We start from the raw sequence: 26341 nt of genomic DNA, 5'->3' as shown, positions 1-26341 counted from the left end.
CAGTATGAAAGGTAAAAATGATAGGACACTGAAAAAGGAACTCCCCAGGTTGGTAAGTGCCCAATATACTACTGGAGATCAGTGGAGAAATAACTCCAGAAAGAATGAAGGGATAGAGTCAAAGCAAAAACAATAGCCAGTTGTGGATGTGACTGGTGATAGAAGCAAGGTCCGATGCTGTAAAGAGCAACATTGCATAGGAACGTGGAATGTCAGGTCCATGAATCAAGGCAAATTGGAAGTGGTCAAACAGGAGATGGCAAGAGGGAACATCAACATTCTAGGAATCAGTGAACTAAAACGGACTTGAATGGGTGAATTTAACTCAGATGACCATTATATCTCATACTGTGGACAGGAATCCGTTAGAAGAAATGAAGTAGCCATCATGATCAAAAAAAGAGTCTGAAATGCAGTACTTGGATGCAATCTCAAAAATGACAGACTGATCTCTGTTTGTTTCCAAGGCAAACCATTCAGTATCACAGTAATCCAAGCCTATGTGCCAATCACTAATGCCGAAGAAGCTGAAGCTGAACGGTTCTATGAAGACCTACAAGACATTTTAGAACTAACAACCAAAAAAGATGTCCTTTTCATTAGAGGGGACTGGAATGCAAAAGTAGGAAGTCAAGAAACACCTGGAGTAACAGGCAAATTTAGCCTTGGAGTATGAAATGAAGCAGGGCAAAGGCTAATAGAGTTTTGTCAAGAGAATGCACTGGTCATAGCAAACACTCTCTTCCAACAACACAAGAGGAGACTCTACACATGGATATCACCAGATGGTCAACACCGAAATCAGATTGATTATATTCTTTGCAGCCAAAGATGGAGAAGTTCCATACGGTCAGCAAAAACAAGACTGGGAGCTGACTGTGGCTCAGATCATGAACTCCTTATTGCCAAATTCAGTCTTAAATTAAAGAAAGTAGGGAAAACCACTAGACCATTCAGGTATGACCTAAAGCAAATCCCTTATGATTATACAGTGGAAGTGAGAAATAGATTTAGGGACTAGATCTGATAGACAGAGTGCCTGATGAACTATGGACTGAGGTTTGTGACATTGTATAGGAGACAGGAATCAAGACCATCCCCATGGAAAATAAATGCAAAAAAGCAAAATGGCTGTCTGAAGAGAAGAGAAGCGAAAAACAAAGTAGAAAGGAAAGATGTAAGCATTTGAATGCAGAGTCCCAAAGATCAGCAAGGAGAGATAAGAAAGACTTCCTCCGCAATCAATGCAAAGAAATAGAGGAAAACAAAACAATGGGAAAGACTAGAGATCTCTTCAAGGAAATTAGAGATACCAAGGGAACATTTCATGCAAAGATGGGCTCGATAAAGGACAGAAATGGTATGGACCTAACAGAAGAAGATATTAAGAAGAGGTGGCAAGAAAGATAATCACAATGGTGTGATCACTCACCTAGAGCCAGACATGCTGGAATGCGAAGTCAAGTGGGCCTTAGGAAGCATCACTACAAACAAAGCTAGTGGAGGTGATGGAATTCCAGTTGAGCTCTTTCAAATCCTGAAAGATGATGCTGTGAAAGTACTGCACTCAATATGCCAGCAAATTTGGAAAATTTAGCATTGGGCAGAGTACTGGAAAAGGGCAGTTTTCATTCCAATCCCAAACAAAGGCAATGCCAAAGAATGCTCAAACTACTGCACAATTGCACTCATCTCACATGCTATTAAAGCAATGCTAAAATTCTCCATGCCAGGCTTCAACAATACATGAACCATGAACTTCAGATGTTCAAGCTGGTTTTAGAAAAGGCAGAGGAACCAGAGTTCAAATGGCCAACATCCACTGGATCATCGAAAAAGCAAGAGAGTTCCAGAAAAACATCTATTACCGCTTTATTGACTATGCCAAAGCCTTTGACTATGTGGATCACAATAAACTGTGGAAAATTCTGAAACAGATGGGAATACCCAGCCACCTAACCTGCCTCTTGAGAAATCTGTATGCAGGTCAGGAACCAACAGTTAGAACTGGACATGAAACAACAGGCTGGTTACAAACAGGAAAAGGAGTACATCAAGGCTGTATGTTGTCACCCTGCTTATTTAACTTATATGCAGAGTACATCATGAGAAATGCTGAGCTGGAGGAAGCACAAGCTGGAATCAAGATTGCCAGGAGAAATATTAAATACCACAGATATACAGATGACACCACCCTTATGGTAGAAAGTGAAGAGAAACTAAAAGCCTCTTGATGATTTTTTTGGGCTCCAAAATCACTGCAGATGGGGACTGCAGCCATGAAATTAAAAGATGCTTACTCCTTGGTAGGAAAGTTATGACCAACCTAGACAACATATTAAACAGCAGAGACATTACTTTGCCAACAAAAGTCTGTCTAGCCAAGGCTATTTTTTTTTCCCCAGTGGTCATGTATGGATGTGAGAGTTGGACTGTAAAGAAAGCTGAGTGCTAAAGAATTGATGCTTTTGAACTGTGGTGTTGGAGAAGATTCTTGAGAGTCCCTTGGACTGCAAGGAGATCCAACCAGTCCATTCTAATGGAGATCAGCCCTGGGTGTTCTTCGGAAGGAATGATGCTAAAGCTGAAACTCCAGTACTTTGGCCACCTCATGCAAAGAGTTGACTCATTGGAAAAGACTCTGATGCTGGGAGGGATTGGGGGCAGGAGGAGAAGGGGACGACAGAGGATGATGGCTGGACAGCATCACTGATTCAATGGACATGAGTTTGGGTAAACTCCAGGAGTTGGTGATGGACAGGGAGTCCTGGCATGCTGGAATTCATGTGGTTGCAGAGTTGGACCCGACTGAGTGACTGAACTGAACTGAATTGAAATAGCAGGGAGGGAACACAGCTCCACTCATCAACAGAAAACTGGATTAAAGATTTACTGAGCCCAGCCCTGCCAATCATAACAAGACCCAGTTTCCTCCTCATGCAGTCTCTTCCATCAGGAAGCTTCCATAAGCCTCTTATCCTTCTCCCTCAGAGAGCAGACAGACTGAAAACCACAATCACAGAAGACTAACCAATCTAATCACATGGACCACAGCCTTGTCTAACTCAATGAAACTATGAGACAAGTCCTGTAGGGCCACCCAAGACAGACGGGTCTTGGTGGAGAATTCTGACAAAATGTGGCCCATTGGAGAAGGGAATGGCAAACCACTTCAGTATTCTTGCCTTGAGAACCCTGTGAACGCTATGAAAAGACAAAAGGATAGGACACTGAAAGAGGAACTCCCCAGGTTGGTAAGTGCCCAGTATGCTACTGGAGATCAGTGGAGAAATAATTCCAGAAAAAATAGAGATGGAGTCAAAGCAAAATCAATACCCAATTGGGGATATGACTGGTGATGGAAGCAAAGTCTGATGCTGTAAAGAGCAATATTGCATAGGAACCTGGAATGTTAGGTCCATGAATGAAGGCAAATTGGAAGTGGTCAAACAGGAGAAGGCAAGAGTGAATGTCGACATTTTAGGCATCAGTGAACTAAACTGGACTGGAATGGGTGAATTTAATTCAGATGACCATTATATCTACTACTGTGGGCAAGAATCCCTTAGAAGAAATGGAGTAGCCATCATAGTCAACAAGAGTCTGAAATGCAGTACTTGGATGCAATCTCAAAAAGGACAGAATGATCTCTGTTCGTTTCCGAGGCAAACCATTGAATTATCATGGAAATCCAAGTCTATGCCCTGACCAGTAATGCTGAAGAAGCTGAAGTTGAATGGTTCAATGAAGACCTACAAGATCTTTCAAAACTAACACCCAAAAAAGATGTCCTTCTCCTTATAGGGGACTGGAATGCAAAAGGAGGAAGTCAAGAAACACCTGGAGTAACAGGCAAATTTGGCCTTGGAATGTGGAATGAAGCAGGGCAAAGGCTAATAGAGTTTTGCCAAGAGAATGCACAAGTCATAGCAAACATCCTCTTCCAACAACACAAGAGAAGACTCTACACATGGACATCACCAGATGGTCAACACCAAAATCAGACTGATTATATTCTTTGCAGCCAAAGATGGAGAAGCTCTATATAACTGGCAGAAATAAGACCAAGAGCTGACTGTGGCTTAGATCACAGAACTCTTTATTGCCAAATTCAGTCTTAAATTGAAGAAAGTAGGGAAAACAGCTAGACCATTCAGGTATGGACCTAAATCAAATCCCTTAGGATTACACAGTAGAAGTGAGAAGATTATACAGTAGAAGTGAGAAATAGATTTAAGGGATTAGATTTGATAGACAGAGTGCCTGAAAAACTATGGACAGATGTACACCCTCAAGAAAAAGAAATGCAAAAAAGCAAAATGGCTATCAAGGAGGCCTTGCAAATAGCTGTGTAAAGAAGAGAAGCAAAAACCAAAGAAGAAAAGGAAAGATATACCCATTCGAAAGCAGAGTTCCAAAGACAGCAAGGAGAGATAAGAAAGCCTTCCTCAGTAATCAGTGCAAAGAAATAAGAGGAAAAGAATAGAATGGGAAAGACCAGAGATCTCTTCAAGAAAATTAGAGATAAGGGAACATTTCATGCAAATATGGGCACAATAAAGTACAGAAATGGTAAGGACCTAACAGAAGCAGAAGATATTAAGAAGAGGTGGCAAGAATACACAGAAGAACTGTACAAAAAAGATCTTCATGACCCAGATTATGAGGATTATGTGATCACTCACCTAGAGCTAGAAATCCTAGAATGTGAAGTCAAGTGGACCATTGGAATCATCATTATGAACAAAGCTAGTGGAGGTGATGGAATTCCAGTTGAGCTCTTTCAAATCCTGAAAGATGATGCTGTGAAAGTGCTGCACTCAATATGACAGCAAATTTGGAAAACTCAGCAGTGGCCACAGGACTGGAAAAGGTCAGTTTTCATTCCAATCCCAAACAAAGGCAATGCCAAAGAATGTTCAAACTACCGCACAATTGCACTCATCCCACACGCTAGTAAAGTAGTAAAGTAATGCTTAAAATTTTCCACGCCACACTTCAGCAATACATGAACTGTGAACTTCCAGATGTTCAAGCTGGTTTTAGAAAAGGCAGAGGAACCAGAGATCAAATTGCCAACATCTGCTGGATCATTTAAAAAGCAAGAGAGTTCCAGAAAAACATCTATTTCTGCTTTATTGACTATGCCAAAGCCTTTGATTGTGTGGATCACAGCAAACTGTGGAAAATTCTGAAAGGGATAGGAATACTAAAGCACCTGATCTGCCTCTTGAGAAATCTGTATGCAGGTCAGGAAGCAACAGATAGACCTCGACATGGAACAACAGACTGGTTCCAAATAGGAAAAGAAATCCATCAAGGTTGTATATTATCACCCTGCTTTTTTAACTTTTATGCAGAGTACATCATTAGAAACACTGGGCTGGAGGAAGCCCAAGCTGGAATCAAGACTGCCCGGAGAAATATCAATAACCTCAGATATGCAGATGACATGCAAAGAGTTGACTCATTGGAAAAGACTCTGATGCTGGGAGGGATTGGGGGCAGGAGGAAAGGGGACGACAGAAGATGAGATGCCTGGATGGCATCACTGACTCGATGGACGTGAGTTTGAGTGATCTCTGGGAGTTGGTGCTGGACAGGGAAGCCTAGGGTGCTGCAATTCATGGAGTCTCAAAGAGTCAGACATGACTGAGTGACTGAACTGAACTGAACTGAACTGAACTGCAGATGACACCTCCCTTATGGAAGAAAGTAAAGAAAAACTAAAGAGTCTCTTGATGAAAGTGAAAGAGGAGAGTGAAAAAGTTGGCTTAAAACTCAACATTCAGAAATCTAAGATCAATACATCCGGTCCCATCACTTCATGGTAAATAGATGGGGAAACAATGGAAGCAGTGACAGACTTTATATTCTTGGGCTCCAAAATTACTGCAGATGGTGACTGCAGCCATGAAATTAAAAGACACTTAATCCTTGGAATAAAAACTATGACCAAACTAGACAGCATATTAAAAAGCAGAGACATTACTTTGCCAACAGAGGTTCTTCTAGTCAAGGCTATGCTTTTTCCAGTAATAATGTATGGATGGGAGAGTTGGACTATAAAGAAAGCAGAGCACTGAAGAATTGACACTTTTGAACTGTGGTGTTGGAGAAGATTCTTGAGAGTCCCTTGGACTGCAAGGAGATCCAACCAGTCCATCCTAAAGGAGATCAGTCCTGAGTGTTCCTTGGAAGGACTGATGCTGAAGCTGAAACTCCAATATTTTGGCCACCTGCTGTGAAGAGCTGACTCATCTGAAAATACCCTGATGTTTGGCCACCTGATGTGAAGAGCTGACTCATCTGAAAATACCCTGATGCTGAGAAAGATTAAAGGTGGAAGAAGAAGGGAATGACAGAGGATTAGGTGGTTGGATGGCATCACCAACTCCACGGACATGGTTTTGGGTGGACTCCAGGAGCTGGTGATGGACAGGGAGGCCTGGCATGCTGCAGTTCATGGGGTCACAGAGTTGGACACGACTGAACGACTGAACTGAACTGAATTGAAGTAGATAAAGACAAAAGCACAAAGGGAAAACAAAAGTAGGGGAAAAACAAGGTAAAGCCAGGGGTGAGTTAGAAACACAAAACACACTGGCTAGATAGAAGTGGATCAGAATTGGGGTTCTCAAAATTCTAGAAACTAATGTAAAGAGTGGGATAAAGAGTGTTCTAGGAATAGGTATAAAACTATGTGCACACACTGAAAACAAGTTAATGGCTCCAGAGAAATTAAATCCTATTGCTGGTGCTGATAAATAAATGAATTGTTTCTCAGGGATCCTCATAAAGAAAAACTTAATTAGTAAGAAGCCAGTGATGATGATGCTTATAATAAAGAAATTAATGGTTCTCTTTTTTAAAATGTCCTTTATTACAAATCAATGGTACAATGCCAAATGCAGTTTAGTAAAACAACTGTGTGTTGTAAAAAAAACTTTTTAAGGGTCAGTATATATTCATATACATTTTAAATTATATATTCAATTGCCTAGTGATCAGGTGGGGCAACAGGAGCAGTCACTATTTAACTCAAGATAATTACTATGTCATTTTTTTTTTTAAGCAGTGTAATGATCTAACAAGCAGGATTACAGTTACCACTTTCTAAACTTTGAATGAGACATCAATATATATTTCAAATACAAAATTACAATCTACCTAGCTAGGTACTGAACTCACAGTATTCACAGGCTGACTTAACAGCACTCCAAGGAAGGTGTTACCCACAACTTTTATAGTTGAGGAAACTAAAGCAAGGAGAATGTAAGTAACTTGTCCTAAACTATAAAGGCACACAATGCTATGGCTAAAATCACATGCAATTCTACAACTGGGTTTAAGATCTTTTATTAAACACTTTTCAGATACTGCTCTACTTGCAATGCCGTGAGATAAATAACAGAGGAGAAAAGTAACCTGATAAAATTCCAAATAAAGATCTCAGGCTCAACAGGCTCTTATTCATAGAACTGACATAATTCTTTGCTTTTTAATCAAATACTTATTATTACCCTCTACAAGTTTATATAAATAGCAGCACATGGATTTTTTTTTTTCCAACCATTTGAACCAATGATGCCCTGAATGAGAAGCCTGCCAGTGGTGGTTCAGAGGGAGAGGGATTCTAGGCACTGCCTGGTACTTGTTCTGGGAGGAGAGGCTACTGAGGGCTTTCATCACTCATTCACCCGGATTCCCAACCAGTAGTGTGTCTACAACTCCAATGTACAGCTACACTGTGTATGTTAGGCACATACTTATTATTTACTTCAAATCCATTCCCCATTCTCCCTCTTACTACATGTAAAAGCCCCAGTTTGCTTGTTTTTATTTTTTAGGTATTTGCATCAGAGGGCAGCTTCGAGCTGGTCTAATTCAGTACTGATAGTCACATTTCTACTCCAAAGTACTAGTTTGATCATGGACTCACCATGAGATATGAGAAAAAGTCTGCTGATATCTTCTAGGATAAAATGATAAAAGGAAACATACAAAAAGAAAGACCTTTCTTCTTTCACTGGATAGCATCATGTCTTTCACTGCTGTGTGAGTGTGTATATATGCACATATGCATATCATCTGTGTGCATGAGAAACCCATGTAGAAGCAAATAGACACAAAAGAAGCAGAGACAGAAAAACAGACACTAGAAAATGAGGCCTATAGAAAGGAATAAATTTGTTAAAAAATCAGGGGAGAGAAGTGAAATAACAAATATCCAAGAAAAGGTAGAGCCAACCTCTGCCCTGACTACAAAAAAAAAAAGCTATGTCAATGTTATTTCTTTAAAGTTTAAAAAGCATTTAGTACAGTATCAAGAACATTTCAAGATTAATAACCACAATTTGAGGATGGGAGTAAAAAACTGGTTCAAAAATAGCAACTCACACGAAGCAAGGACCAGATTAAATAAATTTGGTGTCTGTTTGCATCTTCTGAATGTGGCTATATGCAAATCCAAACTGTAACGATCTTATGAAAATGCATTTTTTATTTTTGCTCACATAAATATACTGCTAAACGGCTATGGCATTATATCTAGATCCAACTCTCAGATTCCATGCACATATTGCTAAATGTCAAATGTATTCATATTCATTTATATTTGAATGCTGCTTTGAGTGGCAAACTATAAATCATCCATTCAAAAATAAAAATAAAAATAAAATGGATATGCAGCATTATTTAGCAGCACAGATGAACCTTATTTATCTTACAGTTAAACAGTGAAATGAATAAGCATTTTCAAACAGAAGCCTGACTCTGAAAACTTATAACTAAACTGCAAAAACCACAAGTTCCTGCAAATATTTGAGTTTTCCTCAAAATCTCAGTTACTGTTATACCTTCATCTTCACAGGCCAAGATTTCCTTACTTTGACTGAATAAGTGTTTTTTAATATCTTCTTTATCAGAGCATATAACTCTTAATGTCTATTAAAATATCTTATTATCTACACTTACTTTATTCTGTATCAAATTGTTTTACAAATACCTCATAAACAGAGAAGTGACTAAAATAGTTGAATGACCCTAAGTAAATCTGTTTGAAAGTGAACATGCAAGTCGCTCAGTCATGTCTGACTCTTTGCAACCCCATGGACTATACAGTCCATGGAATTCTCCAGGCCAGAATACTGGAGTGGGTAGATTTTCCCTTCTCCAGGGGATCGTCCCAACCCAGAGATCGAACCCAGGTCTCCCACACTGCAGGTGGATTCTTCACCAGCTGAGCCACAAGGGAAGCCCAAGTAAATCTGTTTAGTTCATCTTATAGGTCAAATTATCTACCTCCAGCCAAAGCTATATAAATTCCCTTTCCTTCTCATAACCAGCCATCTCATCTCTGATTTTTTGTTGTTGTTGTTGTTGGAATGTATCACGGCTCAGTCCTATGAAGTCTAGGGGTCTCTTTTTCTCATCCTTTAGTGATCTGAACAAATGTCATGGCTTTAACTACAACTCATCTACTAGTAATTTCCAGCTGGGTCCCTCCCTGACCTCTGGATTTTTATACAGATTTCCCTATGTCCCTGCTCAACACCTCACTTGGGTTATCTCCAGCCACACCAGCTTCTTACACTCGATCTGATTTACTCACCCTCTCCATGTTCTTCCCAAAGTCTTTTCCATTTCAGTGGCAACACTTAACTCCCACTTGCTTGGTTTGAAAACCATGGTATAATCCTTGTTCACTCACAATTTATAGTGCACCAAATAGCAACAGCTATATCTGCAAAATATCCTCAGAATCTGACCACTCCACACTACTTCTGCCCGGATCCAAGCTAGGGTGTGGCCTGGGATTGGAAGAGCTAGTCGCCAGCTCTGGCCTCCCATTCCATGCACACCCCACATATGCATTACCTTTCATCTCTCCCAAGCATGGTAGTCATTTTAGAACAAGTCTTACCATGTCACTCCTCCATTTCACTGTTATCTTTCGAACTTGTTGAGACCAAATCTTATAATCTTACACTATCTGATCCCTGCTTACCTCTCCAACCTCATTTCCCACAGCTCTTCTGCATTCTCATTCCACTCCAGCAACACTGGGCTCCTTGCTTTGCAAGAAACATGCAGGCATAACTCCACTTGGCATGTACTGTCCCCACTGCCTGACATGTTCTGCAGGTATTCACGGAGCTCAAGACCTCAACTTTCTGGGGTTTTACATAAACAGCTTCTTGGTAAGACCTTTCCTGACCCCTAACTTTAAATCACACTGCTCCCCAACTCTGCCTCTTGTCCATACTCATCATATGTGACAATACACTATAAATTTTATTTGTTGCTTTTGTCTCTGTCTCTAGAATTTAGGACTCACTAGGGTTTTTCTTGACCATTTTCTCCCTAGTGTTGGATTAATGTCTCTTTTATGTTAGGTACCCAACAACATTCGATAAAATGTTTCACTGAATATTCTGCCTTAAATGTTGTCTCATCATGACATAAAGTTGCACATCTCCAATTTTCTTCTTCCCTTATATGCTACAGTTCAGTTTACTGAGCCACAATCTGCCTTCCTTATGAGCTAGAAATGTCAAGGGTCACTAAGAACTTGAAACAAGGGCCACCCTCATTCTTTATATGCTTCAGATTCTATCTCCCACCTACATCTCTCTCAGATTTCTCTTTTCAGCAACTCTGCAACCACCGCTTCAGTTCAGGCACTTGCTGGAACCACACAGTCCAAAGGATAAAGCCCATATGCTTCATCCTGAAAAATAGGGCTCCCTTCTGATCTGACTGCAACCCACCTTTAGAGCCACATCCTCCAACAGGATTCTTCTTCACCACATTCTCCAGCACTCTGCTCACTACACATCAACCAGGGTTCCTCACACTTGTTTCAGCTTTTACTACTTTTCATAATAGCCACTCATTAGTCTTCAAGGAACCATTCCTTACTCATTTTACAGGACCCAACTCAAGTGTTAAACTTTTGTAAAGCCATCAAAATAAACACAGCTAACAACCACTGACTGCTTTCTAGTCATATCATCCAAATAACTGACTTACATTTTATCACTGAATCCTTAACAAGGCTATTAGAAAAGTACTAATAATCTCCCCCTTTATACAAGATAAAATGAGGCTTTAAAATGTTAGGAAACATGCCTTAAGATTTAATAAGCAAATAAGACAGGATTTGATCCTAGGTCTATCTAACCCCAAAGTCTAAATGACAAGACACTAAATGAACAGCTGAACTGACCTTCACATGAGTATTCTAGTCTTTATTAAGTTAAGGTCATTTTGAAACCATTAATTTTATTGTTGTGAGACAAGAAGTATAAGCCACAACTCTAAGCAGCAGCCACTTTGCAACTACCCAGGTAATAAATCAAGGAATTCACTCTAAAACATTATTTTGGCTTGCAGAAAAGCATATAATTTTTGTGGGTATATTTATGTGATGAGAGAAACAAATAATAATGCCATAATTGCCAGTTTACAGCACATACAAAGTTATAGGCAAGCTAAAAGATAAGAGCCTTGCATTCACATGGCACGTAGCCCACATAAAGATCATCTGTCTAACATGACCTCTGGAATGTTAGTTACATCAGGGCTCTATTTCCACCCAGTAATTATAATTCCCCTAGTCTTTGCCCTCCTTGGCAGAGCTTCATTTCACTGTCCTTTGCATTATGAGCTTCTTTGTCGGGTTTGCATATAGCATCCCACCCAAAGATGACTTTGATGGAGCCTCTGAAGGCATCCCCAGCAGGTCTCCATAGAAATGGCCCCAGGGTTGTCTCCAAAGTGGCCTTGCTTGAGTTACCATGGTAAACAACCAGGATAGATTGCTCTATTCAGTTCCCTGCCAGGGTCGCCATGGTGACAGCAAAGGAGGGCTCCTTAGAAGGACCTCACAAGGGCACGTTTCCATGGTGACCCTATCCTGCATATTTCTAAGCAACTTTCCTTTGGTTGTTCTGTGACCAATCACAGCAGGTTCATTTTGAGAGTAACCCTGGAAGGTTGCTTCCAAAGATATCATCATAACATAGGTATTTCAAAGTGAGGTCTATAAACAAATGACATGAAAATATAAGTGGAACCATTCACAAATCATCAAATTAGTGCCTGTGCATTTTAGGATCTGTTTTTGATAGGTAACAAAAAAATACTTGTAATGTCTTTGTTAAACATCTCTGTTTCAAATCTTAATAAAAATTATCTTACAGAATGATGCAGATAGTCAAAGTTCCAAATTTCTCCAATCTCACAGCATAGACTCTAACTAGGTAAAAAATATTTTATAGTGGACACATCTCTTTCTCACACATACACAATGAAAGCAAAAATACAGATGGCTCATCAGGTTATAACTGGATATCAAGGAAATTTTTATAGAGCAAAAAGACAAAATATTTGCAAGTCAAATGAAAAGAAAAAATGTGTTTTTTAGTTGAGTTGGGAAAGCCTAGCCATATTTGGGCCTAAGCTATTTTTTCCTGTATTTCTGTGGTTGGAACAATCTCAACTACTCTTCCTTTCAATTTAAAATACGAATATAAGCCATTCTGAACAGATGCTTGGTTTTTAAGCCATTTTACTATTCTCCTGAAACTTTAAAATACTGTACTTTTTTCTAGTATCTATTCAAGGGCAAATTTTTATCTAATCACAAACTTCAATATCTCATGAATTTATGTATCTTTAAAAACTATTTAACAAGTTAAAAAATTCTACAGTTCCAATGACACAATTATAATTTTGTATTACATGTGCTCACCCATTTTTGTTCCTTCCAGTTGATCCTTTAAGTCAAAAAATATATATGCACATATATACACACATACATATTGCTTATTGTAGAGTTTCCCAAGTGGTGCAGTGGTAAAGAATCACCTTACCAATGCAGAACATGCAAGAGACGAGAGTTCTATGCCTGGGTTGGGAAGATCCCCTGGAACAGGAAATGGCAACCCACTCCAGTATTCTTGCCTGGAAAACTTCAAGGACAGAGGAGCCTTGTGGGCTGTAGTCCATGGCGTTGCAAAGGGTGGGACATGACTGAGCAACTGAGCACATCACTTATTGTATTGAAAAGGCTAATTTTGGTTTTTCTCTTTTTTCTCCTCTGTTGAGGTTAAAGGAAATGATTTTCCCCTCAAACACTGGTTTCATTTGTTCTACATTCTGTTTCTCTCTTTCACAGAATCCATTCTCCTACTCTGTCCATAACAGCGCACCACTCCCCACTCATGTTCCATTCGGGGGAATAAACTTAAGTTTGAAAAATAAATATAGTTAAGAAAGATGAGGATAATTCATAATTATTATTTAGTCAAAGCTCAACATTTAACACAAAGTCTGATTTTGTAGAGACATTGTCTCAAGCTTTCAATATGTCTTACGAATCAGAGCAATCACTGCAATTCTTACTAATTCACAATTATTTATTCATTGTCCACCATGTACCAGGCATTGTTCTTTGGGCTGAGAATGCTTTAGGAAACAATTAAAAAATTCCTACCCTTAGAGTATTTAGATTATGGACAGGGGAAAACAGAAAGAAAGAGAAGATAAAAGGAAAATCAGTAAGACTATCATCTGTTGTGTTAGAAAATTATTAAAGCTAGAGAGAAAATTAGAGCAGGGAGGAGAGAGGTTAAGCCCCAAGCCAAGTTAGAACAGGCAGTAATAGTACTATGGATTAACAAGGGGGGTTTCAAGGATTCACCCATTCAGATGACATAAGTGTACTCTAACTTCTTAAATTAAAAATAAAATTAGGGAAATCTCTTCCATAGAGAATTCAATGAAAGTTAACAGGGTAATGAGTAAATTTTCCTACATTTATACTTGTTCTCTGAGAGGCAGCATGGTCTGAGGCAGGCAAGTGATCCCACCACCTCCAGTGCTACCACTGTTTCAAGAAATGTACAAATTTGGGCAAGTTACTCTACCTTTCAAGCCTCTTCCTCAATTCTAAAATGATAATAACAATTCTGATCAGATAGTATTACTTTGAAAATACACAAAGACAATAAAATATAAATACTAACCTATTCCGGGTGAAAATATAACGTCTGAAAATTGCTTTCAAATATTTCAGAAAAAAAAAATGAGTAAATAGGTAAAAGAAAAAAAAACTGGGCAGAATGTTGGGAATTAATGAAACCCAGGATAGATATATGAGTTTATTATATTATTAGACCTTTTTCTATGTTTAAAAATTTCCATAAAAAAGTATTTTATGGAAAGAATTGAAAACAAATATACTTCCTTTGTAAAGATATTTATAATAATTGGAAAATATTAAGAATACCAATTTAGCTTATAAAATTTTCTTATAAAACTAGTAAAAAATAGATTTATGTACTGAATACTTACTAACCGTCTGGAACAATGTTAAGTTCTTTTATCCATACCTTATTTAAACATTCTAATTTTACAAAATTAACTTTATACTTTACTCACTGTAAGAAAAATATATAAGACAGAAAGGCAGAAAAGCATCTTAAGTTTACAGACTCACATGGTATGCAATGTATAATCAATTTTCGGAAGGAATTTTAGCATCAGTTACTGAATGCTTAAAACAAGTGTGTAATGGAGCTAATAAAAATCTTAGACAATGAATTCTACATGATTATAACAAGAAAATTAAAAACTTACCAGATCAGTATCTGCCTTTTTGGACGTCAAAGCTTCAACTTTGGAATCCAGTTCTGCCTGTATTTGGTCTCTTCTTTTCATGACAGCCTTTGTATTAAAACACAGGAAGGAAATAGGCTGTACTTTGTTTTAATAATCTTTGTATAGCAAAAATATACATTCAAGAATACAAGTTGCATCTCTTCCCCAGGCCATCAGTCCATCTGGGGGTATAATGCCTTAAAATGTTTTTAATCTCTAAAAGCTAAACAGATAGCAAGCACTTAAAAGAAACTTGTTCATAAATCTTCTATTAGTTTTCCCAATGTGCCTATTACTGATGTAAGTATTTTATGCACAAAATACAAATGTTTTGGTGGTATACTCTAGGCATGTACAGTTCTTCAAAAAGACCAAAGAACAAAACAAATTAACAACAATAACATAAAATCAGTAGAAGCATTGAAAATACATGCTATGGTGTAAACTAGTTGCAGTTGTGAATGCATATGCACCACGCATCTGAAAGTATCTACAATCAGCCTTCTTACTGGACTCCAAAAGCTAATAGCTAAACAAAGTCAATTACAGTGGGGAATCAAAATGGAAGTATGCATTCACATCTTAAGATTTTATTTTAGCTTAAAATACGTAAGTGTTAACCAATTAGCCAAGCTTTTAAGGAAGAAATATGGCCTCTACTCTGACTGATAGGAGTTCCACCTTACTTACTTGAATAATCATGATTTTATGTTTCAGTTAAAACACCCCTGTGAAGGCATTTAAGTACAGAATTCATCTACATCTTTTACGATGTTTTCTAGCATTTTACAATGTCTTTCCCTTGGTGACTCACTTTTCTTCTAGACAGTCTACCTGGGCTTTGCAGATGCAAAGACTATTTGTACCCATCTTTCACTGGTTTTCATACTATTAATTAAATAGTGAAATTGTAATAATAAACACAAGTGGCCTAAACAGTTCAAGGCAAAAATAAAACTAACTCTGAGCAAGCAAACAGTTCAACCAGGAAGAGTGGAGTTGTAGGACGTATAAGAGAAGAACCTTAATGTGGTACAGGTCTTTTGGGTGTTTTCAGAGGAAGAGAAAAACCTAAACAGCAAATCACTTAAATGGAACCAAACAAGCTGGCTCTATAGTATTTGTGTGAAAACTGAGTCATTAAGGATAGAAAGCTGACTTTCCAGGTGGCGCTGGTGGTAAAGAATCTGCCTGCCATTGCAGGAGATGTAGAGATGAGGGCTTGATCCCTAGGTCAGGAAGATTCCCTGGAGGAGGACATGGCAACCCACTCCAGTATTCTTGCCTGGAGAATCCCTTGGATAGAGGAGTTTGGTAGGCTACAGCCCAAGGGGTTGCAGAGAGTTGGACATGACTGAAGTGACTGAGCAAAGCACAGCACACAAGGATAAAAAGCGTCCTGAAAATAACTCACCCTAGATTTGTGCCTGGTAGAATCACTCTTAAAATGTTCAAAGAGATTAACAACTCTCTTGTGTTCAAAGAAATGAATAGAAAATTCAACTAATTGTCACAAATTCTTTTATATTTACTTCAATGTTTAATTGCCATTAATGTCAGGAACTCCTTCCATTTTCTAACCCAAATGGCACATGCAATAATTTAGTCCCATTAAGATCTGTTTCCATCAATATGAAATATTGTGCTTCATATAGATAGAAATATTTTAAGTAAGAGGTGGCTTCAGAAGACAACTAGTAAAAACAGCAAAAATTTAATTGTTCTGTCAAAGCATATACTTTTCATTATTTTAGCTCACACTGAAGAAAACATTCCAATATAAAACAGAAACAGATCTGCAATGTAAGTGCTACTGATTATACCCTGGGAACCTACAAAATAATACAATCAAATGAGGACTTATAAAATAATTCAATTCTGGTTGCTATTATCATTTTTCCACACCTTTAATGACACATGATTTAAACTGCATAATTTCCATCTTGACATAATAAAGAGCAAAACACATATAATTAAGGGAAAATAATATTATATTTTTAATGATAAAAATCAGATCTCTTTGAATAGCCACACAAGAGGGAGATCAATAATGAAGTAAACCAATGGAATGTAGCCAAGGGAAATTGATGGAGGCAAAGCAGAGGTGCCTCAACAGTAAAATACTAGAGGACTTTGGGAAGCAGGGAGGATGTGCTTATAGGAGGACCCTGACAAAGTCAAATAACAGCAGAATAACAAAATATTTAATGATTCTGTGAAGGAAAATCTAAACATAATAAACATGAAAGAGGCAGATATTATGCTGAAAGGTTGAGAGAGCTTTTCTTACCGAGACAGAAGCAAAACAAATTTTTAAATCCTCCCAAATCAAGAGTACATGAAAACAGAAACCATAGATTCAAGCATAAATGGCAGGAAAAAATGGACTACCAGGCAATGCAAACTGACTTATTCCACCACTGTCATCTACAACACCAGAAAGCTGAGGGTGTCAGTTCAACTGTGTGAGGTATTATGCAGAGAATACAGGATGAAAAACATTAGCTTTGCAGATAACATCACAAAATCCCAAATATCTGGAGACCTAAACTGGAACTTAGGAGGTTACACGTAAAACTTTGATATAAAAGGAATAAAAGCCTTTTCAAGTCATGAAAGAAAAACATGGTAATTTGGAGGATTTCTCTTTAGAAGCATCCAGAAGACAGAACAAACATCAAGATCCTACTCAAGTACTTTCTACATAACAATACAAACAAAATAAAACATACTAAATCCCTATATTTTAGGGATTTTCATACAAATATGAAAACAAAATGTAACAAAAATGTATATTCATATAAATCCCTATATTATAGACAATAAGAAAAGACCTTATTTTTCCTCATTGGGCACATGTTCCTGTACATGAACATTAAGAATGTGGATATCATCTTTCAAACGTACCTAGAAGCAAGAAAGCAACTTGTCCATGAAAAGGAATTTCTAAAGTGCTGAAATTTCTGAAAGTAAAATTTTAAAACACTGGAAAAACTAATCATACTCTCTATGTAAATATTGACTGAGGATGCTTCAAACCTATGTTATAAACTACTGTTACTACTGTTGAATATGCCTGTCTTTTATTAACATATTCTTCTACTCATCAATTCATTCATGCAGTAAACAAATATTTATGAGCATCTACATGCAAAGCATCTTTCTATGAGAGGAAGATAGTGATGAACAAACTGAAACAGAAACTGCCTTTATAAAGCTTATAAAGCAAGTCAGGGACTCAGGTAGAAGTATAGTTAGGAGTCCTTACCATTAACATTTCACTATAAAGCACATACTCATGTACGACAGGTAGCAGGGCCTCTGAGAATCCAGACATCCATTTTTCAGTGGCCTTACAGCATTTGTCAATGCAGCTGGCAACACTTTTTAGAGTATCAGCCAGATCTTCTTCTGATGCCGACCACAGAATATGAATTGGACCGTATTCTTTCATTTCATCTAAATATTCTAAAAAATAATAAGTTCTTCAATTTATAATATGCTCTTTCAATATATATTTCAACATAACTTTAATTATATACTTAAAATACATGAAAATGTATATAAGTTTAAAAATCCCTATATTATAGACAATAAGAAAAGACCTTATTTTTCTCATTGTGTGCATGTTCTTGTAGATGAACATTAATGCAGATATCGTCTTTCATTAAATTGACCTGTCCTCCCAGTCTGCTCAGAACAGTCCTTGAATAAAAGCTTTCCAGGTGTAATCAATAATAACATGCTTTTTCATTGTCAAAAGTATCCTGGCTTGGGCAATGAATTATATGATCACTGTGTCTACTGTATCATGGACTTCTGCCTACCAAACAAACTCTACCTGAGTATTTCACTGGCAACATGATGTAAACAAAACATGTCTTCTTTTCCTCTTCTCCTGTTTACATATCCTAGTTACTGGTAATTGCTTCCAGAGATCTAAGCAAAAACTGTGGGGTCATCCTGCACCCTAAACTGACACCTACAAAGAGACAGTCAATCACTAATTCCAGTCTTTCTAAATCTGTATCTACTTATCTGCCCACCCATCCATCCATCTCCCCACCGATCTACCTATCCTCACTTGCACCATCATCAGCATCTCTAACCTGTGCTCCTGCAAGAGACTTCTAACAATTCTCCCTCTCAATTCTTGTCACAGTATATGAACATTAAAGCTTCTTAGCTGAATTAGAAAGGCCTTTAAGTCCTTCAGTCCCTACCTTGCCTCTCCAGATCTAACTCCTGAAAAATCTCCCTCACAGATATTTTAATTCAAGCCAAAATAACAGCTCATTCATGAATATCATGATTTCTCCTAACTTAAACACTGCACACGTCTTTCAGTTGCCCTCTACCATTCCTATCATCTGACAAACTACTTCTCACACTTGAAGTCGTAACACAAGTAAATCTCTCCCGTTTCTGTTCCAGAGGATTTGTAGATGCTTTGTCCTCAATGAGTGTCATAATTTTATGGTTCTATTAAAGCCTATCATAATTTAATACTATTATCTCACTCTATTATAACTGCTTGCATAACTCACATACTCTAAGGCCATACGCTCATTACAATAGGGCAGAGTCATTATTTTTTTAATCTCAAAGCCTAATACATAATGTATTTAATAAATATTTTCATATCAATGAAAGAATGAACAAAAGACTATTCAATGCTTGATAAACCATTTATCCAAAAATTTGGATTTCATTTTAAAATCTGAATATTTTTATACATTTGCTTTCACACTATCAATGTTGAATGACAGATGGCTTTTTATGGTAGAGGATGCATGAATAGTGAGAATTTTTGGTCTAATACCCACATAAGTATAATTAAGTTCTCTATATTTAATCATCTTATTAGTCATTGGGGTTAGTTGAAATATGTCATATTGCTCTAAATTAAACTTTTTTATTAAACTATTACATTTTTCAAAAGTTTATATGATCAGGTAAACTAAAAAAGACTTTAAAGATTTAAAAACAATACAAATACTATTATCACCTAAAGAAGATACTATGTTTGACAACCACTAGGATCCTTCCAAATTGCATCCTCCTGATCTAGGCCTATCTTTTATTTTAGATAATGGTCATGTGACACTATCCCTGCTCCAGGGTATATTCCCGTTGGACCAAACCCAGGTCTCCTGCATTGCAGGTAGATTCTTTACTGTCTGAGCCACCAGGGAGGCCCCAATATTTCTAGAAAAGAAAACATTCTCCTTTATTTCTTTTCTTAATTTCTGCATATATCAAAGTGTGTTATTTACCCTGTAAAGTATTTATTTTAATATAAAGAGCTTCCTTGAAATTCTAAATTGTATAAGCACTCAAATTGCATCTGTATGGAAACACTTACTGAGCTGCACTGTAATTTGTCTGTTAATATATCTGTTTCCCCAACTAGACTGTGAACTCAGGGACAGATACTATTTTAACCCTCCTTCAATCTTTAGCACAAAGCATTAGCACATGATGTGGTCAATACAAATTTGCCTAATTAATTAGGGAACACAAAACAAAGTCACAGAAAAAAAAAGGAATAAAAGCAAGTCAAAAGAAAAATGACTCATTATGATAAACAAATTCTTCATGATTTAAATATGAAATGCCTTATATAGCTTAGACTCCCAGAACTCAAAAACAAACAAACAAACAAAAAAAAAAACACCCCATCATTTTAAATGAAATCTTGAAAAATGGGCTTTACATTCGAAAGACCAAGAAATCCCTTAAGTTTGTGCCAGTGTGCCTCCACTCCTTGAAATTGAGAGCTCAAATTTATAAAGTCCACCACAAAAACCCAGTTTTCCTTTTGAGGATTTCACAAATATTAGAGCAGATCAGAGATTTGAAAACTAGTCCCTTGCCCCAGTAAATATAACACATAATGATGCTATTTGATATTCTGTAGAACTCTTAAATGTCAAGAGTTTCCAGGGGTTTCTTTGAATTGCCATACCACTTAACTATCCATCAAGAATTCACTTAATAGAATTGGAATCACTAAACCTAGTTAAAACAATTATCTTCTTGATTTTTTTAAAACTTACAAATGGTAAATACAAAGACCAAGAAGGCATAAATCAAATTATTGTCAGACTTAGCCATCTAAGTTGGCAAAAACTCATCATAGAATTTATAGAATTCATAGAATCATGAAATAAAATCTAACTTGAAAATAGGAAAAGAGATCTATTTTAAATCTCTCTGCCATTGCTTGGACAGATCTAATATAGAGTTCTTGCACCTCCTCCCCCACCCCCGCCCAAGCAAATGTGGAAACCCTATTTCCTGAAACATCACTTCTTTGATTAAAATTATGGCCCATGTTGAACATTTGAGACTGACTACACCCAAAATATTAAGCTCTTTATCCCTATTATTTATAAATGGAAATAAGAATGCGTGTGTGTGCTCAGTCATGTCTGACTCAATGCAACCCTATGGGTTGTAGCCTGCCAGGTTCCTCTGTCCATGGGATTCTCCAGGTAAGAAGGCAAGAATAGTGGGGCAGGGTGCCGTTTCCTCCTCCAGGGGATCGTCCCAACCCAGGGATTGAACCTGCATCTCTTACGTCTCCTGCATTGGCAGGCAGGTTCTTTATCACTGGCATACCTGGGTATACTCCAATAAAAATTTTTAAAAACAAAAAACAGAGAGGAATGCCCAGCCAGTGCCCAGGCTGGGAAACTGAAACTGTCAATGATGAATTGCTGGAGTCTCAGTGTGGACAATTCAAGGAGTTAAAAACTCCAGGGAAACTAGCCATGGGTGAAATCCCACAATATTGTGAGATTTACCTCCAAAAGCCTGCACAGTAAATATCAGGCAAAAATTACTTCTGCTTCCTGCAGGAGATGAGAAAATAAGCCATTTTGTAATAGCCAAGGTACTCTACCTAATAGCCAGGGTTCTTTTTAACAAGGCCTTCCCTTGTGGGAAACTGGTTACCCAGAGCATTACCTGCTGGGGTATTATCAGAGGCTAACTGACCTGGTAGCTTCCCTGGTGGCTCAGTGGGCAAAGAACCTGCCTGCAATGTGGGAGACGTGGGGTCGATCCCTGGGTTGGGAAGATCCCCTGGAGGAGGGCATGGCAACCCACTCCAGTATTCTTGCCTGGAGAATCCCCATGGACTGAGGATCCTGGGGGGCTACAGTCCATGGGGTCACAAAGAGTCAGACACAACTGAGTGACTAAGCACAACTGAGCTGGAGGAAAGGAAATACTCAACTTGAGCCTCCTCTGGTCATCCTGTCTCAACTAAGAGGGGGAAGGAAAAACCCTGAACTTCTGTGAGGCTCACAGTGGTCCAAGGCACAGACTCATGAAAGCACTGAGACCTAACCACAGGTCTCCAGAACGCTTCCCCTCCCCACACCTCGCCATCACATTACTAAAGGCCTATTTACTTTTATGAGTACATCATGTCTGGCTACCATGGGCAAAAGAAAATTAAAAGACATACTAAAAGGCAAAAAACACAATTTAAATAGAGAGCAAGCATCAGAACCAGATGTGGCAGAGATGTTGGAATTAGAGCATGATTTTAAAACAACTATGATGAATATGCTAAGGGCCCTAATTAGATACAGTAAACAGCATGCAATAACAGATGGGCACTGTAAGCAGAGACAGTAATCCTAAGAATGACCAAAAAGAAATGCTAAGTTGATGCTGCCTTACCACACCAGCAAATGGAAAAAGATTCATCAGAAATGCAACAACTTTGAGATCACAGTTTAGCAGTTCTACATACCCCGTTCTTCCTTGTAGATTCTCTGAGATATTTTATCTATCAAATTTATTTTCTGGCTAAATATTTCAATGAAGTTATTCATTTCCATGAACTCCTCGGGGCGACTTTTAACTCCTCTCATTGACAATGCAACCGCTCTGACTGACTGTCCCATCCTACTGAGTAATCCAGGCCCTTGCTTCTTGTGAGAAGAGAATTCCTAGGAATAAAAAAACAAACAAACAAACAAACAAAAAAAAAAAAATCTGTGATGAAGCAAACAATGATATTCTAAGATCCAACAATGAAAAAAGAAATCTAATCAGAATAAAGATGATAAAAAGGTTCCATATACATTTAGTCTCTAAGTGTCAGTCTCCTTGATAACATTCATTTCCAAAGTGCTCCTGTGAAACATGTAATCATGTTTTCTCAGAGCATGGATCCTTCAAAGAACAAGGTGTAACAGAGGGAACTGCACTTATAGAGATACTGGAGAAGATACGAAAATGATATGAGATGAAACCTGTATTTTATTAACAGGAATTTAGAACAATGATTGAGAAAAAGATCTCTCAGAGTCTAATCTACACACTAGGAAGAAAAATTGGGAAATTGTGTTAATCTTTTAGTTATAATAATGGCTAGCATTTATTAAGAGCTTAATGTTATGGGCACTATACTTGCATTTTTTATACACATCACTCACGATAACACTATGACACAGCTTCTATTATTACCCTCATTGTACAGAAGAAAATAGAAGCAAAGGAAGGTTAAAGAAGCTTGCTCAAGGTCCAAGAGCAATGAATTGGTGGGTAGGGATCAAAGTCCTGGCAGTCTGACCCCACGGGCTTCACTGCTAAGCACTAACTGGCTCTGCTTTCTTAAAGTCATTGGAATAGTTGGTAAATAAATTCCCTGACCATAGCTCTGCAACCAACTTAATTGGATAAACTGTTATACTGTCTCCACTGACTGGCTGTCTTTGGAGAAAAATTTTTAATAAAATATGTAATAGATGGTTCACAGTTAATTTAGGAGAGTTAGCTACAGATTTGCAAAGAGGAAATGTTATAAAAGGATACACTGCACAGAAATATCTCTTCAGAAGTATGGCCTACTCAAAAAGAACACCAAGGTCAAAGGATTCTGACAATGGGTATAGCACTTGCTGAAACATAGCTTTGATATCAAAGACGATCTGGAGAAAGATAATATGTTATTTAATATTTGGATAAATAGTACATAATAGTATTTTTATCTGTGGATTTGGCAGTCAGCATTGTTACTGAAGAGTAACAACGTCAAAGAGTAACATAAACATTCACACAGTCCAAAAATCTATAAATAACAATGCTGACTACCAGATCTATAGATAAAAACATTATTATATATTATTTACCCAAATATTAGATAATATATTATCTTTCTAAGATCTTCTTTCTTGAAGGTCTTACCCAAAACAACATATAAACTTATTCATTTCCAAGTCAGTATGATTTTGTGTGCAAAGAATATAATAACAAATGCCACCCTTGACCAGGCAGTACATCTATTCAGGAGGGCTACGGCATCATTTGATAGAGTAAATATTATCAGAAAGAGCACAAGTCACAACTAGCAAGCTGTTACTACAACTGCTGACTGCAGAGAATGTTTCTAACAGCTTCTAAGGGTCTGGAGTCAGGCCACAAATTCTTCTCACATAAGTCACACAGGGCTTCCAGACACCAAGTACTGTCAAAGTGGAGATGAATGACTTCTTTAGCTTCAATCACTTTGGCAACAACTGAGAGACAGAAAACTCAGCACTGGTCAGTAAGTGTTTAGTATTGACTGTTTGTCCTATTTATCATCTTTCTTGGTGAATTATATCTTCATAGAAGAAAAGAAAAAAATAAAAGGAATATAAAAGGAATCTCTATTAGAAATTAGATCCTCTAAAATTAGGTAATTGAAGGAAAAGTGAGAAAATTATATTATCTATCAATCCATTTACCTATCCATCTATCAATAACAAAACTTCTATCTTAACTTGAAAAGCCCTGACTCATTACTACTCAAAACAGTGTTACTTTAAAAATGTTTTTATATTTTCAGTATTAGCTACATGCAAGGAGTACCCAGGCGTTTTAAAAAATATATCAGCTACCAAGAGAAATATGAGGATGTATATGTGAGAAAGGTACATGATTTTCATAATGTTCGTGTGTAGACCTGATACAGAGTTGTATCCAAAGGATATTTCTTAAATGTTTAAAAATCCATCTTATTTCAAGGTTACTACTACCTGATTTTAAAAGGTAAATAGAGGAAGCATACAACCTACTACAGGTATAAATACTGAAGGATTACATGAGTATAAATTAAAATTTTTTACCCAAGCTTGTGCAGTAAGAAAAATTTTAAAGTCTTCATTAAATGTTAGAGTTGGATGGTCAGCGACTCGGTTCAGAAACCTGTGCAGTGCCTTCCTTCGTGTCTCAATGAAGTCATCATTAAAGCGCTCCACCATTCCTTTCACTATGAACTTTTCCGGCAATGGCTAGGGCAAGAAATAAAAAGGTGTCTGAGCATCACGTGGCATGGGGTTATAAGGAATTCCACACTTCTGCTTTCTGGAAGACTGTGTGAACATGTGATCATTTCTCATAAAACTAATTTTTCAAAATTCACAATGTTAGAGCCAAATACCAGAAAATCTTAACACATTACAATAGTTTTAAAAAACAAATCTGTACATAGATTGAAAAGTTTAAAAACAAATGTTTCCCAGATAAATGCATTGCATTGAATCAAAGGTCTGAAATTGGGTGTTAAGACATTCTAATGATTCACAAGACAAAATGGCAGCTATTCTGTGAGAAAAAAAAAAATGTAAACGTACTGGAATAACCAGAGTTGGGTGCGCTTCTTCAAGTTTTTCTTTCAACCAAAGGAAATCTTGATAACGTCTCCTAACTTCAAATTCACTGGAGTCAAATTCCCCACGAGATGTCTGAAGAAAGTAGGAAAAAATAACAGCACATGCAATATAAGACAGAAGACATTTGCCTAATGTTATTTTAGACATTCTGAAATAAATGGGTCTCTAAGAAAAACTAACAAATTCTAATTATTCAGTGTTTGTCAGCCTGTACATTTTTTTTCCTTTGCAGTCATCAATTCATGCAGCAGAAGAAACAAAGCAAACTTTCCAGTATTCCCAGAAAGAAAGCAAACATCATGCTCAAATTTAAAATCCAAACTGAAAAATCTGTCTCAGAGCAACCATCTGTCTTCCACAAGATTTTAACTACTATTATCTTTGGCATGACTTTCTTGCTAACAAGAAAGTGTGTTCTGACTTTAGGTTTCAAATATATTTCGTTTCTCAAGATGATCAAAATTCAGAATTTGAGGAAAGTCCTATTTTTGCAACTTGGAAAAATAACCTGAACATAACTGAGAAAAAAAAAAAATGTTTCCTTGGAATCTGCTCAAATGAATTGCTTTGCTAAAATTTGCTTTTAGTATTTGAAAATTCTAACATTAACCAGAGAGATTTTACCACTGTTTAAAAATGTTATTAATGGCAATTTAATGTGAAAAGCAAATCTTTCTGTCATTTCTCAAGGAATTTTGAACTATATGCCTAAACTCCTAAAAGTTAAGCAAACACATTAAAATATCTGTTCTCAACAAACCAGAATCTATTCCAACACATACGACAAGAAGAACATGGGCACAATATCAACCTCACCTCTGTTACCTGAATTACAAGCCCATCACAAAAATAGCTTAGACAATGCACACTTGCCTCTTATGAGAAAAAAAAGTCACTTAAGTAGTTTTTAAGAAAATTATACAGAAATATTGTTTGAGATTTTCCTGGAGGAATAAATATGGAATAAATAACACATCACATTATTTCACACTCACCAA

At 37.2% G+C, this 26341-nt stretch overlaps 1 protein-coding gene across 5 annotated transcripts in view; it reads right to left on the bottom strand.

Annotated features, from left to right (window-relative positions):
- The window catches only part of SNX7 (sorting nexin 7), a 184757-nt gene that overhangs the window by 111621 nt on the left and 46795 nt on the right, over positions 1-26341 (bottom strand). For 4 of the 5 annotated variants that reach the window (XM_012176935.4, XM_004002218.5, XM_042251278.2 and 1 more), the window contains exons 3-7: positions 25305-25415; positions 24798-24962; positions 22436-22634; positions 17936-18135; positions 14647-14733 (exon numbers count right to left, since the gene is read on the bottom strand). In XM_012176935.4, coding sequence (XP_012032325.2) covers positions 14647-14733; positions 17936-18135; positions 22436-22634; positions 24798-24962; positions 25305-25415 — 762 coding nt within the window. The remainder of the gene's footprint in view (positions 1-14646; positions 14734-17935; positions 18136-22435; positions 22635-24797; positions 24963-25304; positions 25416-26341) is intronic. The other variant, XM_060412003.1, reaches the window with a different exon arrangement.

This window comes from Ovis aries, chromosome 1 (genome assembly GCF_016772045.2).
Source record: "Ovis aries strain OAR_USU_Benz2616 breed Rambouillet chromosome 1, ARS-UI_Ramb_v3.0, whole genome shotgun sequence".
In the NCBI taxonomy this organism is placed as follows: Eukaryota; Metazoa; Chordata; class Mammalia; order Artiodactyla; family Bovidae; genus Ovis; species Ovis aries.
Note: the sequence above shows the minus strand (reverse complement) of the source record. Positions and strands in the feature narration are given on the sequence as shown.